This window comes from Crassostrea angulata, chromosome 6 (genome assembly GCF_025612915.1).
Source record: "Crassostrea angulata isolate pt1a10 chromosome 6, ASM2561291v2, whole genome shotgun sequence".
Lineage (NCBI taxonomy): Eukaryota > Metazoa > Mollusca > Bivalvia > Ostreida > Ostreidae > Magallana > Magallana angulata.
Window position 1 is genome coordinate 52,374,861 of NC_069116.1, and position 20,052 is coordinate 52,394,912.

Below are 20,052 nucleotides of genomic sequence, written 5' to 3' on the forward strand. Positions count from 1 at the left end.
ACAAATTAACCTATTGTAATTGATCTAAGATTTTCACGTGTAAAAAATGGGAGCGTAGGACTTAAGAATTAAAAAAAATCGCACAATTTCAAGCATAGGTTTCTTCTTCTTCTTTTTCTGTCATGTATTCATGACTCAATTTGCATGGTACCGCAATCTAGTTCAAAATGTATTCTAACGTATTTATTGTAATTTGACTGTAGCACGAGTTAGTGACGACTGTATACTGTACAGACTGATCAGGATCTCCCCTAGTTACACTCGTCTGGACTAGTCCACCGAGGATTACCAGTTCACCGTAGGCGTTCTATGTTTTTCAATATTTGTTTTGAAATACAACAGTAGGATGATTAATTCCAAACAACATTACTGCTGTTTCTACTTGCCTCTTTCCACCAAAAGACCTCCACTGATGCGCTCTCTCTACCCAGTTAAAACATTGGGGGTCTTCAGTAAGGTTGTATGTGCTTTTGCACAAACATTTTCTTTAAAAAAGTAAAAAAATAAAATTTCTTCCTATTCATACGTGTGGGCCTAGCTAGCAAAAGAAAGGGGTGATAGAAATTATGGAATATTGAATCTTCCATCTTCAAACAAAATGGTATACAGAAACGACATGTTTACAGCTTTACTATGTGCACTTTGTAAAAACAAAATTTGAAAATTCCGTGAAAAAATCTGTAGTTTCCTACGATTATTATAGTCCCCCGTCTGTGAAAAAAGGGAAGGGGGAGGGCCATGGTTTTTATCATGGTTTGACAATTATTTTGTCCCCAATTCGTTTTTCTTGACTTTTTGTTATGGTTTGGTGAATCGATTTCAAATTTTCTCCGTAGCTTCATAGTGATGTCCTACAGATAAAATTTAAATATGTTTACTTTTAATCAACAAGTATTTAAGTTATAAATATATAACTTTGACTCCTAAGGTAAGTGCTCAAAACACAATATAAAACACTTTGTGATAAATGATGATTGTCAACTCGGCGTCTTTTACTTGTCTCTTATAAACTTTCCTGTCCTAAAAGTACACAGTGTGGGGTCTAGTTTTTTCTGTAAACATAAAGATACAATCAAAACAGTTGGCGTTAAAACGATAACAATAATTTGTTCAGAGTTGTAGCAATGTTTATTATTTTTTTTTAATTCAAATAAATTACGATAAATTCAAACATTGTTTTTTTTTTTAATCAGCAGCGATGTAATTGCCCTAAAGTAATACGGTTCGTTTGCCCTATATGTTTTAATTCGACTGTATTGTAATACGAGAATGAAATATCATTTAATAAAGAACAGTGACATACATGTATTTATAGAAATTCAAAAGTATAAAAAAAAAAATACCAAAAAACATTGACATCTATCAACATTGTTCTTGATAAAAATGTTGTAATAGTATGAGCATTGTTGATTTGAATGAATAAAGGTGCATGTAATTAAAACACACCTAAATGAATATCCACAGAGTAAACTTAGATCCACCCCTTTAGATTCATAAATTTTAATAATAAATATATTCTAAGAGCGGTGCGTGATTTTGAGTTGTTCAGTTGATATTTGTGATTTCGGGGTTTTTTTTGGTTGTCTGTGTCTTTATGAGTTTTACCGCCAAATTTGACAACCTTTGTAAGGACATTGACCAGAGTAGACCTATATTATACGTAGTGACTTCTACTTGAATTCTGGACCAGAACTTGCTATTTTTCTGGTAAGTAAACTAAGTACTTATATTCTTTAACACTTATTGATACATAGTCCATGATCACAAAATACTGAGTATGAATGAATTTGAATAAATAGCTTTTTATGTATGGAATACAGTATTTATTATAAATCTATTTGATTTAATCTTAATTTATTCGCCAGAGTATAAATTCACTTGAGAATTTAATGATGATCATATCGTTGGGTGAATTGGTCATTATGATATAAATATTATAATTCTTCCATTCATATTGCAGAGTCAGAGGTCAAAGTCGTAACTACAAATATAATATCGCCGAGCGTTTATGAGTTTATCCCCATAGAATGGTAAATAAGCGTTTCTGAGCATTTTTAAATGAGCAGTATATTTTTATGACTTATTTCGGAGAATTGTAATGCACATGTTATAGAAGAGTCATCTCCCGCTGAAATACTTCAAATACACCAGGTAGTAAACAAATGTTCAAAATATTATCTCGAAGGAAATTTTTAAATGTATGTACTATATTAGTGAACGGAGGTGCATTTAAAACTAAAGTAACTAGAAAAAAATAATCTCATGAAAATCAATGTAACATCTCGTGAAAACGACTTATTTTCTCATGAGAACTATAGATACAAGTTCGATATTATTTCGTAAAAACTACTTATAACCTGTAAAATGACTTTGTATATAAATTACATTGTTGATATTTCAGTGCTTATATGAATCTTGGCATAAAGCAATTGTGCCTTCAATAAATGGAAAAATTATAAATCTTCAACAGGCATCTTTGTTCTCATATGTAACAGTCTATAACTGAACATCCTTTTCTTGGTAAACATATCAATTACGTAAATGGTGCAAGTCACAGATGGCATATAAACTAACAAACATTTAGAAAGCCTTTAATGGTTTTCGCTTTTATTCTAAAACAACCTTTTTCTCGCCAAGGTTTCAATCCTTGAAATAAAAATTCCGTCTCGTTTGCAAAATGCAGGATGCAAATAGCAGATAATGGGTCTGGTGATAAGTAACCACTTTGATGTCATTTGCGACGGTTTGTTGCTATACTCAGTGATAAGTAATCAATTTGATGTCCTCTGCGACGGTTTGTTGCGATACACAAAGCCAAGGTCTTGTCCGTGTCATCTGAAACACTTTTAATTATCTACTGTTTCCTTCAGCCTCATTGCTGAATAAATTTGCATACAATTACAATGATCTCGTTTTCAAACATATATTGTCTAAGCTCGAAGGTGGAATCCCCCTCTCCTCCATTCAAACATTCAGCTTGCCTTTGATCCTACTATGGGATGGTTATCGATACTTATCACTTCATGGACCAGGAACGATGTCCCCTGTATTGAATGAAACAGTTACGTCGTTCAGATGCATCGTAATAAAAGATATGGAAAAGCTGAAAAAAAATGAGACAGATTCTTGAGCTTTGAATCAGGGATATAAACTATAGTGACTAATTTGATAAACCGACCCCAAGCCTCTACCACATGCGTTGATCTAAGCTAACAGTAAACACATTTTTATCTTTTGATTAAGAAAATGAGTTTTTTTATAGTCTAAATCCTACAGAATTTGTCCATTGACAATTTGGCAGTGAATCTTTTGAGGACTTATGTTGATAAATGACATGGTAACATGCTATTTCTTGGGTTACCTTTAATGAAAAAAGCATACTTGTATACTGTCGAAATTTGTTTTATTTAAATTTATTAAGTCATTTAACTTTATTCATTTCTATTTCTTGTATTTTTGTGTTTAAAGGATGTCAGAATTTGTGCCGTTCCAGTTGAAACAAAAATCAAAGAACTAAAAGTACTTGTAATGCTTATAGTAATGTTAATGAGGTACAATTTGACCAAGGGGGAATCAGGTAAAATCCACCATCTTTCTGTTTAAAGATTGAATATGAAGCTAAATAGGGGGTTATATTTGTTTTATATTCAGAAAATATCTAACCCGTATCGAGTTCATTGATTATAAAGACTACATACTAGTTCTCGGTTCGACATATGGTCGATGTACAGTGTCATAATAGGGGGAAGTAAGTATAAGCATCTGAATATAATAACCGCAAAAACTCAGTCACTTTTAATCCTGCGATCAATGCAAGTCAACAGCCTCTTAACACGTTATAACAAAAAAAAAATACCAATAACCAATTAATTTTATTGGAGGAGTTATTTTTTAACGAAATGTTACAGTACATGTAGTTCTTTTGTATCCACCAACAGATATGAATAATGTTTTCCGGTATTTGATTTAAAATACACAAGGCGATAATACACCCATGTCACTGAATGGTAAAGAAAATTAAGAGAAAAATTCAAGAGAAGGATTCAGTATAAAAAAAAACAACAAATCAAATATACATGAGGACCTATTCATTTACAAGGCTTAAGGAATATACAATAATTTTGGGTGGGTGAAAATACAAAATTTAAAACATGATAGTTGTCATGTTGTAAATTTTGTATTTACATCCATGCACTAAATTCAAAATTTACAACATGAAAATTAAATCCGTTATATACAGGATTCGTTGTTTACCTGTTATTCTATTTTAGATAAAGATTTCGGGGTTTTTTTTCATATAAAGGTTAAATACTGAATCGTATTAATTGAATTATACTGACATTTCATCATATTCAGGAGCTTTATTTAAAGAGTGATAAAAACAGTAAATACTGTTTATTCCGAATACATTTCTTCAAAAGACATGGGCTATCGCGTCATCCGTGGTTCTAAAAGGGGTCATTGGGATCCGGATAAGTTAAGCTCCATCGGACAGTTGACCTCTTTGAAAACAAAGATCCATGTGAGAAGTTAATGTAATGAAATATATTACAGTTTTATGTAGACGAAAATTTTCTTTTTCATCCTCTCCCCTTCAATTTAAACTATTTGTTTCAAAACGGAAAGAACTTAATTATAACTTGTTAAAGCTGCATGGTCCGATTTTTTCGCTATTAGAGTATCAATAAAAAATGACAATAACAAACTGTTAACCATCTCAAAAATCCATAAAACGAAATACAAATTCAAAGCAGAGCAACACGGACCTTTAAAAAGATAGAGGTAGGATCAGGTGCCTAGGAGGAGTGAGCATCCTCTGCTGACCGGTTGCACCCACCTTGTGCTCCTTATCACAATTGGGCATATCATAATCGAGGTAAATGTAAAAATCGGGAAAATGTCATAATAGGGAAAGATGATTTGGTTTGTTTGTGATGGTCAAAATACAAACATTGAGCAAACACGGACCTCCATTACTTTAATAGTAGGATCAGGTGCCTCGGAGGAGTGATCATCCTCAGCTGACCGGTCACACCCGCCGTGTGCTCGTTGTCGTCATCGGGAAAAACGGAAAAGTCTGTAGACAATTAGGTGATTAATTATGGTCTAACAATTAGTATGAATAAGTCAGTCAGCATGCGACCCATATCAAAAATTTTTCCATACAAACCAATTATCTTAAAAAGTTATAGACTTTCGCTTATATACACCAACAGAATCGGTCTTGTTTCAAAGTTAGAAATATCCAAAGCAAATGAAATAATTTCTTTATTGCTAGCGCTCTCGAGCGCTAGCAACTACGTTAGTCATTTTCACTGGAATACGCATGCGTGACTCCATAGTAGGGGATTCTGGGAATACTGTACTACTGTAGATAAACATTTGAATTTCGTTTTATCATCTTCACACGAAGTTTTGTGTTTTATTGAAAATGTCAAAAAGAAACAGTAGCTTAGGTCTTATAATGCAAAGTTTTTTTTAAATATTATAAAAAATAGCTAGCTTTATCTTAAATTCCTTCAAGCTCGGAAAACAACCACGGATATGTTTTCCGAGCTTGCCGGAAATGCCGGAAAGGCCCGAGAAGATACGATTGCTACACAACAGTACCAATGGTTCTTGAAAATTTTCACCTCGAAAATGAAATTAAAGCAGAAACATAATGATTAAGGCACAGTTAATAAGCTATGCCATTGTCGATGTGAAGCCCACTCTAGATTCACAAATTGAGACCCCACTCCAGCACAATTCCAGTACACCACTGATCCTTCTTATTGTTAATTAATCGATTCAGAAATATAAACCAATGTTTTAGAAATCTGCTTTTGTGTTTTATGATGGCTAAGGCGCTAGCTCATCAATCTTTTTAAAAAATAAGCTTGTGGGCATCCAAAAAATCCCCAAACCAATTAGCATAATGGGAATGTTTGGAAAAAATCATATGGTTTCGTCCCCCGAATGATTAGGATTATTCAACCTGCATGTTATGCATAGACTTTTAAACATATTTTATTGAGTAATCAAATGGATTAGGCAACAGGCAAAGCCTATATAAACCCTCTCCAAAATACAAAGTAAAGAAGTGATGTTTTTATAAAATAATCATAGAATATAGTATATAGTATAATTTACCAGTTTACAGAGTGATATATTATTGATATTTTTTGTATACAAGACAAAGGATAATTGGATAATAAATAATAAGCTGGACTTTTGTCATATGATGATAAATTGTAAGTTAATTTGTTGTTTAGCATATACATGAACACATTGCATAGACTGTAAACAAAGCAGAAATATTAGTGAACAAAATGAACACAGGACTATTTTTGATTTGGCAAAACATTATGATTATAACCTTTATTTATAGTGATGTCACAGTTGTAATACATTCATAGCTACCTCCACATCAGGGGCGAATTTTAATAAGTGGCGACGGTACCCTTTTTGTGTCGTTTGTTTTTAAAACAAATGTACATCACTTTTTTCATTGAAATATGACTGAATTGACTGGGAAAACTACTGCAATGTCTTTTTTTTTTATACACATACATAGAATAACCATCGTTTAAAAGCGGTCACAAAATTTGATATAAAATCGGATCAAGCAGCTTCAACTTCTTAAACTAAAAGATATGGCATATCGATAGAATTAATTCTCGATTTTCATTTCCATAAGTTCATTGGCCGTCTTTAATATGCATTTATTGTGCATAAATTGATACCAAATTTCTTGTTTTCAGTCTTATTTTAGTAAAATCGCTTTTCAAAAATGATTCTTTATCGATCCATCAAATAATGCACTGGTGTGACGAGCCACCCAAATGCGATAAATGGTTTTGGAAACAAAACATCAATTTGCGTTCGACCTCCTTGAGAGGTACACATAAGGATGACAGTAAAAGTACAGTCTAATTGTTATTGACGTGCACCTCTCTACCAGACGATAAGATCAAGCTGTGGCGTTTGTTTGCACTGATTTTAAACTAGTAATGTTGTATTCCAGATTAAGTCACGAAATGTCAGGTGCACCCCCAGTCGCGTTTTGTCGGCACGCGACAGGCACACTGTTACAACGCGAGAACGTGCCTGCTCGCGTTTTTAGTGTCGTAAATGCCTCTATACTCGAGATACCAATTCAAAAACGAGACAGTTTTCCCTTTTCCCTTTTTGTGGGAAGGGGAGGGGGGATATATATTTTTTGGAGTTTCTTTGATTTTTATATTAAAGCAAGATATTAATTGACCTACATAAAACAGAAAAAAATCATAAGCCTAATGGTGCCAAAATTCGGATTGGGTTCAATGTATGCGATTTACAGAAACAAACAGTTGGGCGATATGCTGCATATTCCTAAATTAGTATACGTGTAAAATCGCTTTTAAATGAGTTAATAATAATTAATAAAACCTTAAGTGTTGCAAATTCCACGTTTTCTCCTTTCTTTGATTAGGGACTTGTAGCATAGTGCTGTAGCTGCGTATATTTCTTATACTATTAAGATAAAACTGAAATAAGGATAATGGTGGAATGCTTTCGTTAAGAGAATGAAAATATTTCGGTTATAGATGGGGCAGTTAATGCACACTTGGCATGTGTAAAGATGACACCATAAATTATGCCTGGTTTCTAAGCAGCGGACTTATTGGTTCGATTTTTCTAAATTTACATGTTACAAATTTGAGATAGATGAGTCGTATACTGTTCGTAGAAATGTTGAAATTTAGTTATATAACAGGTAAATGGAAAATTAGAAGTGTTAGCTTCCGAGAAATGCATGGTGTTTATGATAGAAATGCAAAAATTTGATTTCTGTCGAGAAGGTCAAAGGGTATTATATGATAACCTAATTCTAACATTGAAAACTTTGCAGGAGATGAAATTTTTTATCATTTTAAAGTTCTGAGAGGTGCAAGGGATTTTATTCGTTGCTTACCTTTAATCAATAAAATATCAAAATACTTACACACAAAAAGCTTTGAATTTACACTGTATTATGTCGAGTAGCACATTTATACAACAATTGACTCGGTCATTGATCATTTATAAGTTCAGATGTTTATACAGCAACCAACATTTCAAAATTTTTCAAAAAGAAACCTATAAAGCTAGTCTTTGCACTTGCATAAATGGCTAGTCATTGCATGGAATTGGTTGCTTTTCAAAAGCATAACTACTTCAAAATCAGAACAGAAATACAACAGTGACCGTTTTTTTTCAATTTCATTTCCAGGGATCTCGATTAGCTTCAAACATTTTATACAAACATATATGTTTTGAACATTTATGCCATACACAGAATGGATATTTAGCAATATGATAGTTTATGAATTTATGATAATCCAATAATATCATTGTATTATTATTTTCAGGAGATATTAAATTCATAATAGATGAAAACTTTCATTGATATACATATTCTCGAAAAAAAAATTCATATACTTGCATTTTACAGGATTTTTTCGCCAGAAGAACACTTATACTTTTTAAATAGGGAGTAGTTTTTACTTGTTTAGAAGCTGAATTATGAATAATGAAACTTTTCTGTTTCTCTGTTGATTTTGTGACAAAAAGATGTGTAAAACAAAATGGAGATATTTTAAAGGTGATGTTCAACAAATGCGTGGTCGTTGAGACATATTGTTGAACATATCCTCTTGATAGACAGAAATTCCCCAAAAAACTCTCTCTCTCTCTCTCTCTCTCTCTCTCTCTCTCTCTCTCTCTCTCTCTCTCTTTTTATCCGCCTAGTAACAGAAAATCCAATCAAAATTTGTAAAATTTGAATTCAAATTCAAAGCATCGGAATATTCAGGTTTAACTATGACCCTTTTTTGACCAATCACTGCATGCGTTAAAGACGCCGGATATAAAAAAATATGACCTTACGTATATATATAAATGATGAGCAGCAGTATCAAAGTTTAGGTATCTCACACATAATGCAAAGATTTCGAATGTAACAAACGTTTCGGATACTATTTGTTTTATTTTTCGCAAGAAGAACACGAAAATGGAAATTCACCATGCAAGGAACGACGAATACAAATTTATTACGGACGACATTTTCGAAACGTATACTGTTCCTTTTGACTTAACAGAAATTTATTCAGCTACGGCGTATCAACATTATGACACTTTGAGGCCACCGTCCGAACTGACCGCAGAATCCGCATCAAATCCAAGCGCAAACGACACAAACAACGCAAATAACGCAAACGACGCAAATTCTTTGGCAACGTCGGAAGCAGATCCCGATTCGACGAAAAAGGTGAAGCGGAATAAAAGACACCGCAGTGTGACCAATTCAGATCTCAAGAAAGTTAGAAGAATATCTGCCAACGAAAGGGAACGAAGACGAATGAGAGGCCTTAACGAAGCGTTCGATCGTCTGAGAGCCGTCATCCCATCCCCGCCATCAAAACAGCTTTCGAAATACGAAACACTGCTGATGTCACAGAACTACATCCGGGCATTGCAGGATATGTTAAACCAATGACGTAATATGTTCAGTCATCTTTACCATAAGGTACTGATATGTTATCTCAGTCTCTTCTTTTGATTACGAGGATTATTTATACATTTTAGTAATTTTGTCTACTTTTGTGTTTCCATACTTTGAAGCTGTTCCCTGGAATTGCAAAAAACATATTTTATGAAATATTTGAACAATGTCAATCAATATAAATTGACTTTACGTGTTTAAGCTTTGTATTCATATAACTGTTGACATTTTTTCATGTTCATGTTGTATCGGTGCAATGAATAAAATTTATTACAGTTACATATGTATGTAGGCTTTTTGTTTTAAGTGTCTGTGGATTTTGGATAGCATTGACTTCAATTGTACTTTGAACAGTGTGTATCTCATCAGAGAAAGCAATGCTTAACCCCCTAACGCGCATTATTAATTGATTAATCAATTAATAATTAGTAGTGTATAGATTAGTTACAGGAATAAAGAGAAAAATGATGAATATAGCCGATATGTAGAAAACGTGTAGACTGTGTATATTGATAAATCATGGGATGCGATTGTCATATAGATGGCTGTTTGGGGGAAGTTTTGGGGAAAACGCATTTAGTACTCTTCTAAAGAGTGAGCCATGAAATATGAAAATATTCAACCAAAACTTAAGTTTAAGGGAAAAAACTTCTAAAACAATCCTCAGAGAAATAGCCACTGGTTGTAAATACAACAGATTAATAAAAATAGGATAGAGGATGTTGTCCATCCGGCAGGTTTTATTTATCTAAAAAATTTTGTTGTCTTTGTATTAATAAAGGAGCAAGCTATCGTACTGATGAGTGTTAACATTGTTATGTTATTTATTCGTTAGGGGGAGGGGAGGAAAGATTGGGTTTTTCTTGGTTTGATTTTATGCAGTTTGAGTTGCTACAATTGAATCGGGAAACTGTAATAACAGGTAATTTTTCTTTAAAGTTTAAATTTAACGTATGTTAGTGCATATTTGATACCGTCTCAAACGAACTAACATAAATCAATGCATTAATGTATAAACTACAGAGACAGTTCTAGCAACAATAAACATATTCTTGTGGTTGATGGTAGACTAATACATGATCGTTATACAACGAAAGACAACCCTGATGAACAGTTACAAACCCTTCTCTCTCTTTCTTTCTCAAACTCACCCCATGTATAGTCGTATTTCTAAAAGAAACGGACTAAACAAAGAATTAACAACGATAACCTCAAAAAGTTAACAAATCAATGCATCAATATCAAATTTCATTTGATTCCAAATACAAGTAAACATTCCTGAGAGTTTGTTGTTTAACGTACTACATTGAAATGTATATAGCTCATCTGAAGACGGTTGTGTAAGGTGTATTGGTAGCTGTTTGTTATGTTTGTGTAAGGTGTATTGGTAGCTGTACGTTATGTTTGTGTAAGGTGTATTGGTAGCTAATTGTTATGTTTGTGTAAGGTGTATTGGTAGCTGTACGTTATGTTTGTGTAAGGTGTATTGGTAGCTAATTGTTATGTTTGTGTAAGGTGTATTGGTAGCTGTACGTTATGTTTGTGTAAGGTGTATTGGTAGCTGTACGTTATGTTTGTGTAAGGTGTATTGGTAGCTGTACGTTATGTTTGTGTAAGGTGTATTGGTAGCTGTTTGTTATGTTTGTGTAAGGTGTATTGGTAGCTAATTGTTATGTTTGTTTGGCTGCTGAATTTAAAATGATCACCAGAAGGCCCAGATTTCAATTTTACCGCTATTAAATAGCACAAGGACACGGTAGAGATTCAAAACGATGTTGTGAGATATAGAGTCTATTTCATGAGTGGGACAAATTTTCTTTAATAAGTGCAAAAGCACAATTCAAGAATATCAAAACAAAACTGTGGTACGGAAATAATTTTGAATAAGTATGTTTAACGTGAGGAGATTCCATTACACGGGTATAAATGCACAGCCATTAAGGGAATCGCAATCTTCCAGAGACAGGATCTTTAATCTCTTTTCAGCTGCCTAGCATAATATTAAATTTGTTTTTCTTCCAGCAATCACCAGCATTGCAGTAAACATCCCTTTAAACATCAACTTAAACCTCATCACTCATCCCGCAGTAACCGTTTATTGGAGTGTCCCATGTAAATTCTTGTTGTTGTAGACATTTGTTATTGAGTGTCATTGGAAGGCCTTTAACTTGGCGCGTGATTGTTTTTGGCTGTAGACAAAAATGATTGAGATCTGATTGGTGGCAGTTTATGGAGGACTAAAACCACAATCAATCAACGAGTCGCTTAATATTATTAATGATCTTGATAGTGTATGGAATGTGTCCTACTAGATGGTTGTTTTTTTCTAATGATTCTGCCACTTTGCGATGAAAACAACGTACAATTTTGCAGCATTTCTGTTTCTTCCTTGATATTTTTGATGCACTATTTGTAAGTAACAATCTTATCTTAAGTCACTTTTGTACATATTATGAAAATATAGTTCAATATGTTATGATTTTATCTGATATTCTCAGTTTGTAAAGTAGAGGGGCGGTGGTTTAGGGTTGGGGGTTTTAATTGACCCTGACCCGTGGGAACGTATGTGCAGTTAGTCTGCTATCACTATAAGGGTGATAAAGAAAGGGTAGTTTTATGTCCATTAAATTGGTTCCGGTCGCTGCCCGTGCAAATCGGTAATGAACTTTTGAGAGAAGAAGCTTCTCGACGAGCGTGATTTAAACTCTTGCAAATGTCCCGTCCATGTTAGTGTTTTTAACTCTAGCAGTTTAAGTCGTGTGGGGATTTAAATCCTCTATTTACAACTGTTTTCTGTAACTGAGAATGACGTGGTCTGTTCTAATTATAAGTCTGTAATAAGTCTATATTTTTCTGTTATTTTATTCAGATTTCTCAATACACGGTGGATACTCTTAACACAGACGGACAGTACTGTTGACATCATTAGATTGGGTAAGTCTCTTTCCGTATATTAGTATAATAAACAGGGTATGTTATAGTATTAGTACATTGTCATCATATGTAATTCTTTTTGTAAAAGCAGTGTTAAGATATCATTCATTCACATTTGAAAGGTTTGTAAAAAAAATGTCATATTCATTAATTAAAAATAAATCGTGTAGACAAACATAATCCGCAACCAGGTACTAACATGTTTCTTGTTTCGATTAGTTATTAGTAGTTTATTCAACAATGTTTACTTTAGGTTTAATTCGTACAAAAATTGTACTTCTGTGTTATGATAAACGTTGACTTTATTCCTCAAGGTTCGCCATAAGCTTTACATGACTGTAATTTCAGTCTCTTGAATGTTTGACTTCGGGTCTTCCAAATGTATTTCAGCATCCATTCTGTTTTTTTCAATTAAATGTAGGTACTACACACATTATATTGCATTTAGTTGTGTCCACATATAGGTCTTTAAAGAAGGTACTGCACAGTTGACCATACAGATATATGTGTACGGATGTTGTATTGTACACTGTTATCCTTACGGGTATTGCTGTACCAGATGTACAGATATTGTACGAAATGTTAAAATGCACGATCATATTATTTAAATCCTCCATGCTAATAGGTATAAAGATGTCATATTGTACAATGTTGTGGTTACAAATAATAATGTACAACTGCTGTATCTTACAATGTTGTTGTTACTTATGTTGTCGTTACTAATGGCGGTGTATAAATGCTGTATCCTACAATGTTGTCGTTACTAATGGCGGTGTATAAATGCTGTATCCTACAATGTTGTCGTTACTAATGGCGGTGTATAAATGCTGTATCCTACAATGTTGTCGTTACTAATGGCGGCGTATAAATGCTGTATCCTACAATGTTGTCGTTACTTATAACGGTGTAAAAATGTATTCTACAATGTTGTCGGCAGAGATAATGGTATACAAATAATGGATTCCAGAATTTCATAATAGATATAGGTGTTTCCTACAATTTGTGTTCTACAACGTTGTTCTCATATATTTAGGCAATGTTTTCCCTTCAGATTTTCATGAAGGTGTACAACTATTCAATTTCTTACGGATACTGCACGATACTGTTTTTTTTTTTCAATGTTGACCACACAGACATAAGGTGCAAAAATATTTTCTTACACAGTTTTCTCAATGAGATCCATATTTTTCACATTTATTATTAGATTGCATACTAGTCGCTAACTAGTTGTTCTATCCTGAATATGTGCATTGATAAAACAATAACAACTCGTTATCTAGTAATTTGCTCTATTCTTAACGGAGGTTAAGTATGGGCTTTCTTTTTTAGAGGGATGTAAGTGCTATAATCTCTCTTATCCTGTAGATTATGGACGGAAACTTAAGATTATATCTGATTGTGTTTTAAAATCCACTTCGTTTTGATTTCTTACTGGCTTTACGATAAACCATAATACACAATAAGTGGACTCTTTCGTGACACCACTCCATACTTATCAGCTGTGTCTAGCAATCTCTTGCCGCGTGTTAAGAGGCTTAACAAAACTCAATGGACATGAAAAAAAATCTTGAAAATTACCAGACACACTCAAGTCGAGTGTCATTTTTGAAACACAAATATGGGTTATATATGAAAAGAGCTATCTGTTTTTTCCCTCTTCGCAGGAACTGAAATATTGCAGTCACTTCTGTTTGTTAACTCAGTGTTGTCTCGACACGACTATACGGTGTATACCGCAATAACCCACCTGCGAAATATATATCTCGTGTCAAAAATGCCTTCACCGATTTTTTTATCAATTGGTTACACAAAGAACGCTATCACCGATTATGATTCACATTATATGTTTATTGATGACATTTAGTAGTCTGTCTGGGTTAACACAAGACTTTTGAAGAGCGTGCAGGGAGGAGGGGGGGGGGGATAAAAGAAGTTCAAAGGCTCACGTGACCAAAAAACAAGAAATTTATCAGACTCTGTCCGTGAGTATAACTTACAGTATAAACAGACCGTACAACATTTAGATTAATACAACAAATTATTTGCTAAAATAAATGCAACTCGAAGTGTTTCAAACTTTAAAATAAATAGTTTATGACACCATTGCGAACAACTAGCATTGTTTACTTTACTCTGCTATGTGGAATTCAAATCTGTTATATTTATTAAGAAGTTGGAGGGTTATTTATTACATTTAGATATATACCGGTATTCAATCTCATTTTTTCTAAAGAGGACACGATAAACATTGCGATTCATCTCTGTCCAACATCATCCAGCCATTTCACAAGGATTCGGTCGTCTGCTTCATCTTTTTGCATACCTGACATGTTTTTGTACATATCTAATTGGGTTTAGACTGTCAGTGGTTTATTCTAAATGTAAATTATGCACATGTGTAATTATCATTTACATTTTCTTTGAATGATAAGGTAGTATCAACATGAATTCCTTTCTTAGGCGGTCACTTGTTTCGTTGTCAGCTTTGGTTTGTTTAAGTTGCAATTATAAATGCAAAATACTTTGCCTAAGTTAAATACTAATTTATTCACATCTTACCGATCTCGTAAATGCCAGATTGAAAGATAGCTAACGTGATGGTCATATCTTTCAGACTGAACACAACACCTGCATAGTTTTGGACTAATGACAACGTTTTGAAGATATCAAATGCAAGTAAGCAGGATTATATGCATTGTTTTTGCTCGTTAACACTCATTAGATGATAATTTATATGAATGTTCGTTGAATTAAGGGTAAACAAATTATCACAAATTTGACACTTTGATTAGGGGTTCGTGTATTTTGCAGACTAAGTCCTAGAAGAATGTCATCTTTCTTTAACTGGTTGTGTTTTCCAAATCGCCGTACGAGGTCGAAGCGGAAAACGAAACGGGACAGGAACCAGAATGATGACGGCGGATTCACTTCCGTTCAACAGAAGCGGAAACTGAGCAGACTTGCGCAGTCAGCAGATCACATTCGTAAACAAGCCTCTTTTAACGAAAGGGAAGGGAATTATACGATCACAAGTGAGACAAAACAGCCAGACAGCTCGATACCAAATAAAAGAAGACGCGTGCAGGATATATTTAACGTAGCGCATTCTGATTGTTCTAACAACGTACGAGACTCTGAAACAGGAGACGGTACACCTATTCGAACGCACGCTGACTTTGGGAGTGAGTACACTCCAAAAATATACTGTTATGATCATACTTCCTTCAGACGTACCAGTGAAAGCATGTATGGCTATGTTCCTAAAATAGTTCAAACGTGCAGCGCGTCGAAAGCACTGGAAGGAGACAGAGTTGACGACTTTTTTTCCAACCTTCATGAGGATAATTCTCTACATCAGTTTGGAAATATGAATTCGAGAAATTTCAAACATAGTCCTTTAGTACCTCGTTTTACTCTTCCACTTTCTCAGAGTCAGACTTCAGTACTTACTGCTGATAAAATTTCGCTTATTGAGAGCGAGGAAACACCAAATGTCTTGGACTACTGCCAGTTTCCTCCCAATATTTCTTCCCGCGTGAACTCTATTCTAGAAGCTAGTTTTGATTCCATGTGGAATAGCAATGGAGAAGTTTTGTACTGAACTGATGCACTCACTGGATGGCTGCGATTTCTTATTTTCGTGAATTTGTGTTATGTTCAAATGCATTTTAAAGGTTATTTTCATTTCATATCTTAATGTTGGTTACTGGTATCCAACGCGTAATCTTTCGAATGATAAAAAGTTTTATTGAAATAATCAACGAAACTCTAATTAAAAATGTATACTTCTAAACTGTTGTTGTTGAGAAGCATTTATTATATAATTATCAGTCAGATCCAGAGACTCTACCCTTTAAAGTAAGATCCCGGATAGGAGTCTTACTAGGCGTTTTTTTAAATCATGGGTTATTTCAAATCTTAAGATTACTTATATTTTTTTCCATGGAGATTCCAAAAATATTTAACTCTTTAATCAAAAATATTTTCAAAAAAAATCCGTAAAGGAGTTTCAGGGTAGGAAATAAATTTACATTACTAATGGGCACTGAACGTGTCAAGCATGGAAAGTGACGCGTTTTATCCCATGACATTGCGACATTTTAGTTCGATATAAAAAAAACATAAGTCCATACACGGGTTCAATGGGTCATTAAAATAGTCTTTTATACTTGAACTCTCTATGTCTTTCATTGATGGACTAGGCGATTTTTCTTCTAAAATATTATAGAAGGATATTTTTCTTATCTTTGGGTATTGCTATTTGAAAAGCAGTATATTCTATGGTGACACTAACACTAATATGAAGTTTAAATATTGTGGAAAGGAGGCCAAGAAACAACAAAATCTGAAATTGAGCTTTGTAAATGAGTAGGTGTGTATTTTCCGGGATGACTATCAGATTTTGCACGGTTCCAATATAATTTTATATACTGTAGATTCCTTGTAAAACGCGAGGAGTTACATGTAATATCTTGCTTTTGTATGATATGAAATTATAAAAAAAATTGATACAAAACAGCGGATTCGCAAAGTTAAGTACTCGCGTAAAATAAGGAATTTACGGTATAAATAACGATTCTTAAAGAGCAAATTACTAGTAGTTTCTCTTCCCTATTGGCTCGTTGTTTACACAAGCAAGTTAGTAAGAGGATCTGTCCGATTTATCCTAATAGGACCGCTTGGGTAAGAGTGTGGTGACCACAAGAACGAAACAAGTGAAAAGCTGTCAATGTGACAGCAAACCGGGTTTTCTTTTATGTGAATTGTATCCATAATCCATGTCAACCCGTATCCAGTGAAATGGAGTACCCTATATGCAACATTTTTCCAAAAAATGACTAAGTTCAAAACCTGGTATTTTTTTCATAAATTATCAGAAATCAAAATCCTAGCAATATGCACACCTCTGATATATGTACAATTGATCTGCAAAAGAACAACTTCCTATCTTGAAAACTGTAGGAGGAGTTATCCGTACAATGAGGGTACCCTATATGCAATATTTTGCCAAAAAATGACAAAGTTCAAAACCTGGTATTTTTTTCAAAAATTATCAGAAATCAAAATCCTAGCAATATGCACACCTCTGATATATGTACAATTGATCTGCAAAAGAACAACTTCCTATCTTGAAAACTGTAGGAGTTATCCGTACAATGAGGGTACCCTATATGCAATATTTTGCCAAAAAAATGACTAAGTTCAAAAGCTGGTATTTTTTCGATAAATTATCAGAAATCAAAATCCTAGCAATATGCACACCTCTGATATATGTACAATTGATCTGCAAAAGAACAACTTCCTATCTTGAAAACTGTAGGAGGAGTTATCCGTACAACGAAGGTACCCTTTTGGCAGCCGCCCGCCCACCCGCCCGCCCGCCATTTTCACCATTTTATTAACCGGATTTTTTCGTTGGAAAACCCGGTTAAAAATGGAGATATTGACTTTGTATAGTAATGCAGATCGTAACCCCTGGAAAAAGTCACTAAAAATATCTATTATGTTTTTTTCATTTAAACATACATAGCCATATATTTAACGTCGAACAATGTATGTTGAATTGAAATTCGCAAACAATTTTACTGCCATGCCTTTAAAGAGGCATGGTCACGATTTTGGTCAAATTCTAATTTTTTGTTTCTATTATTTAGAATGCTTTAGGTATACATTTCTAATGATCATATGAAATTTGAGAGTCAGTCATTTGTTTATAAGCAAGATACAGAGCTTACAACTCTTTATGTAAACAAGACTCGTGCCCTGTTTTTGTTTAAATAGGTTAAACATACCAGTAAAAATCTTTTTCAAGCTGAATTCTGATTCTTCTTCTTCATCCTAAGCATACATAAACAGTTCATAACGTTTAACACAATCATTTAAGGTCTAAAACTGGACTTTTCTCATCCACATTCAAAATGTAAACAAAAGCATTCTTTACATAGTTAAGATTTGTGAGCTCTGTTACTCGCTTTTAACTCAACAAATGACACTCAAAATTTGGTTGCATATTAAAAATGCCTTACTTAAGCTTTGTAAACATTAAAATCGGAAAAATAATTTTTGACCAAAATCGTGACCATGCACATTTAAAATCGAGATCCAAATACTTTCTAGTGACATATTGCACAAATTTAAATCTAATCAGCATGAATATTAAAGCCAGAGCTGAGTTCTAACTCTGACTTGTAGTGAAACTTCTCTAAACCAAATTTTATTCGAGTGCAAGAACTTATCCCGAGAACCTCTATATCGCGAATAATTCTCACCGCAAACCAGTCGTTGTATTACAGTTGTAATTACAACAGGGTCTGAATAAGGCATAGTAGCGAAAAATAGTCCTCGCCAACCGATATATTCCATGTAAAACGCGAAATAAAGTCGTCATGAATAAGTTGGATTACATCGCACACCTAAAAGATAATTGTGCATGATAAATGACAATTTTAAAGCATTGTTTAGTTCAGGCTTTATTATGCATACCAACACAATTTTTGATATTAAGAAAGGGCATCATGAGATATTCAGTATTACATGTTTCAGGATAGATACCATAAACATTGTTTTAGATTACTGTTAAAACACAAGATACTGGTCAACGTATAGCAGTACATTAAATAATGAAACCCACTTCAACAGATACATGTACCCAAATCAATGTCATTTTGCATTATATATAAACGAAGCAAATTTGACATGCATTAAAAAATATCTGTCACTAGATCAAAATCTAATCTAAGAGTTCTCAACATTAGAGCGGTCTACAAATTCACAGCGTCTAAGCACCAAGTCTTTTCGTTCCTCCAGTAACCGCTTCTCTTTATTGATTTGCTCTCTCTGAAATAAATGAAATTATTACATATTAAATACCTTGATGTCATTACCATTGGTTTCAAAACTTTATTGAAAATGGTGAAAACCGACTTACAATATTGCAAACTGAGTAAGTACAAGGGCCGTTCAAATTTTACGCGGACTTTTTTTAAATAGATTACTCTCTGAAGACACAAGCAAAGCAAAGTCACATATATCATCAACCAGCATTCACTTATTTGGTTCTAAAAAGTTTATCCAAAACATTGTATATGTGAAAGATTTTTGTTAATTATTTAATAAATGTCAAATAAACAATTTTGGGCACACATTTCTGAATGCACTCCTTGTCGATTATCTTAGAGAGACAGTACGGCGCATCTTATAAAAAACCGACCTTTAAAAAATTTTCCCATTGGGTTCAGTATTTTTGTATTACTCATGAATGTATAAACTTTCAAAAAATTACAAAGTTCTCCATGAAATAAATCTAACCATTTCACTAAAATTTATAATTACGTATAACCTATCACATAATTATTTACATCGCAACGTGTTACGGGGTTCAGCCTTCTATACTATTACGCATGCATATTTACTGTAAACAAAATACATGCAGGGCTCGCGAAGATTCTCCTGGACATGCTTGTTGATAAAAACATGTCTTTTCTACTTCTCCCAGGTAACAATTGTTCAAGGTTTTTAAAATAATCACAATTATTATTTTGTAAGCATGTATTTTTCGTGTTTATCATAAGAGTTGCTACAACCTGTATTCATTTTTGTAAGTGAGGCCCTTT

At 33.5% G+C, this 20,052-nt stretch overlaps 1 protein-coding gene and 1 long non-coding RNA gene across 4 annotated transcripts in view; one reads left to right on the forward strand and one right to left on the reverse strand.

Moving 5' to 3' along the window:
* The first annotated feature begins 11,584 nt into the window (after positions 1-11,584).
* On the forward strand, positions 11,585-16,232 carry LOC128190900 (uncharacterized). Of its 3 annotated transcripts, none has more exons than XR_008244400.1 (4): positions 11,585-11,917; positions 12,375-12,439; positions 15,054-15,115; positions 15,251-16,232. It is a non-coding gene; the product is annotated as an uncharacterized LOC128190900 (long non-coding RNA). The 3 variants fall into 3 exon arrangements; XR_008244401.1 differs by lacking the exon at positions 11,585-11,917 and adding an exon at positions 12,213-12,231; XR_008244399.1 differs by lacking the exon at positions 11,585-11,917 and having other exon boundaries at positions 12,283-12,439.
* Positions 16,233-18,901: 2,669 nt separating this feature from the next.
* LOC128188634 (sterile alpha motif domain-containing protein 9-like) overlaps positions 18,902-20,052 on the reverse strand; it is a 53,209-nt gene continuing 52,058 nt past the window's right edge. Inside the window, exon 6 of the mRNA XM_052859800.1 lies at positions 18,902-19,276. Within this exon, the coding sequence (XP_052715760.1) occupies positions 19,175-19,276 (102 nt within the window). The 3' untranslated portion in view covers positions 18,902-19,174. The remainder of the gene's footprint in view (positions 19,277-20,052) is intronic.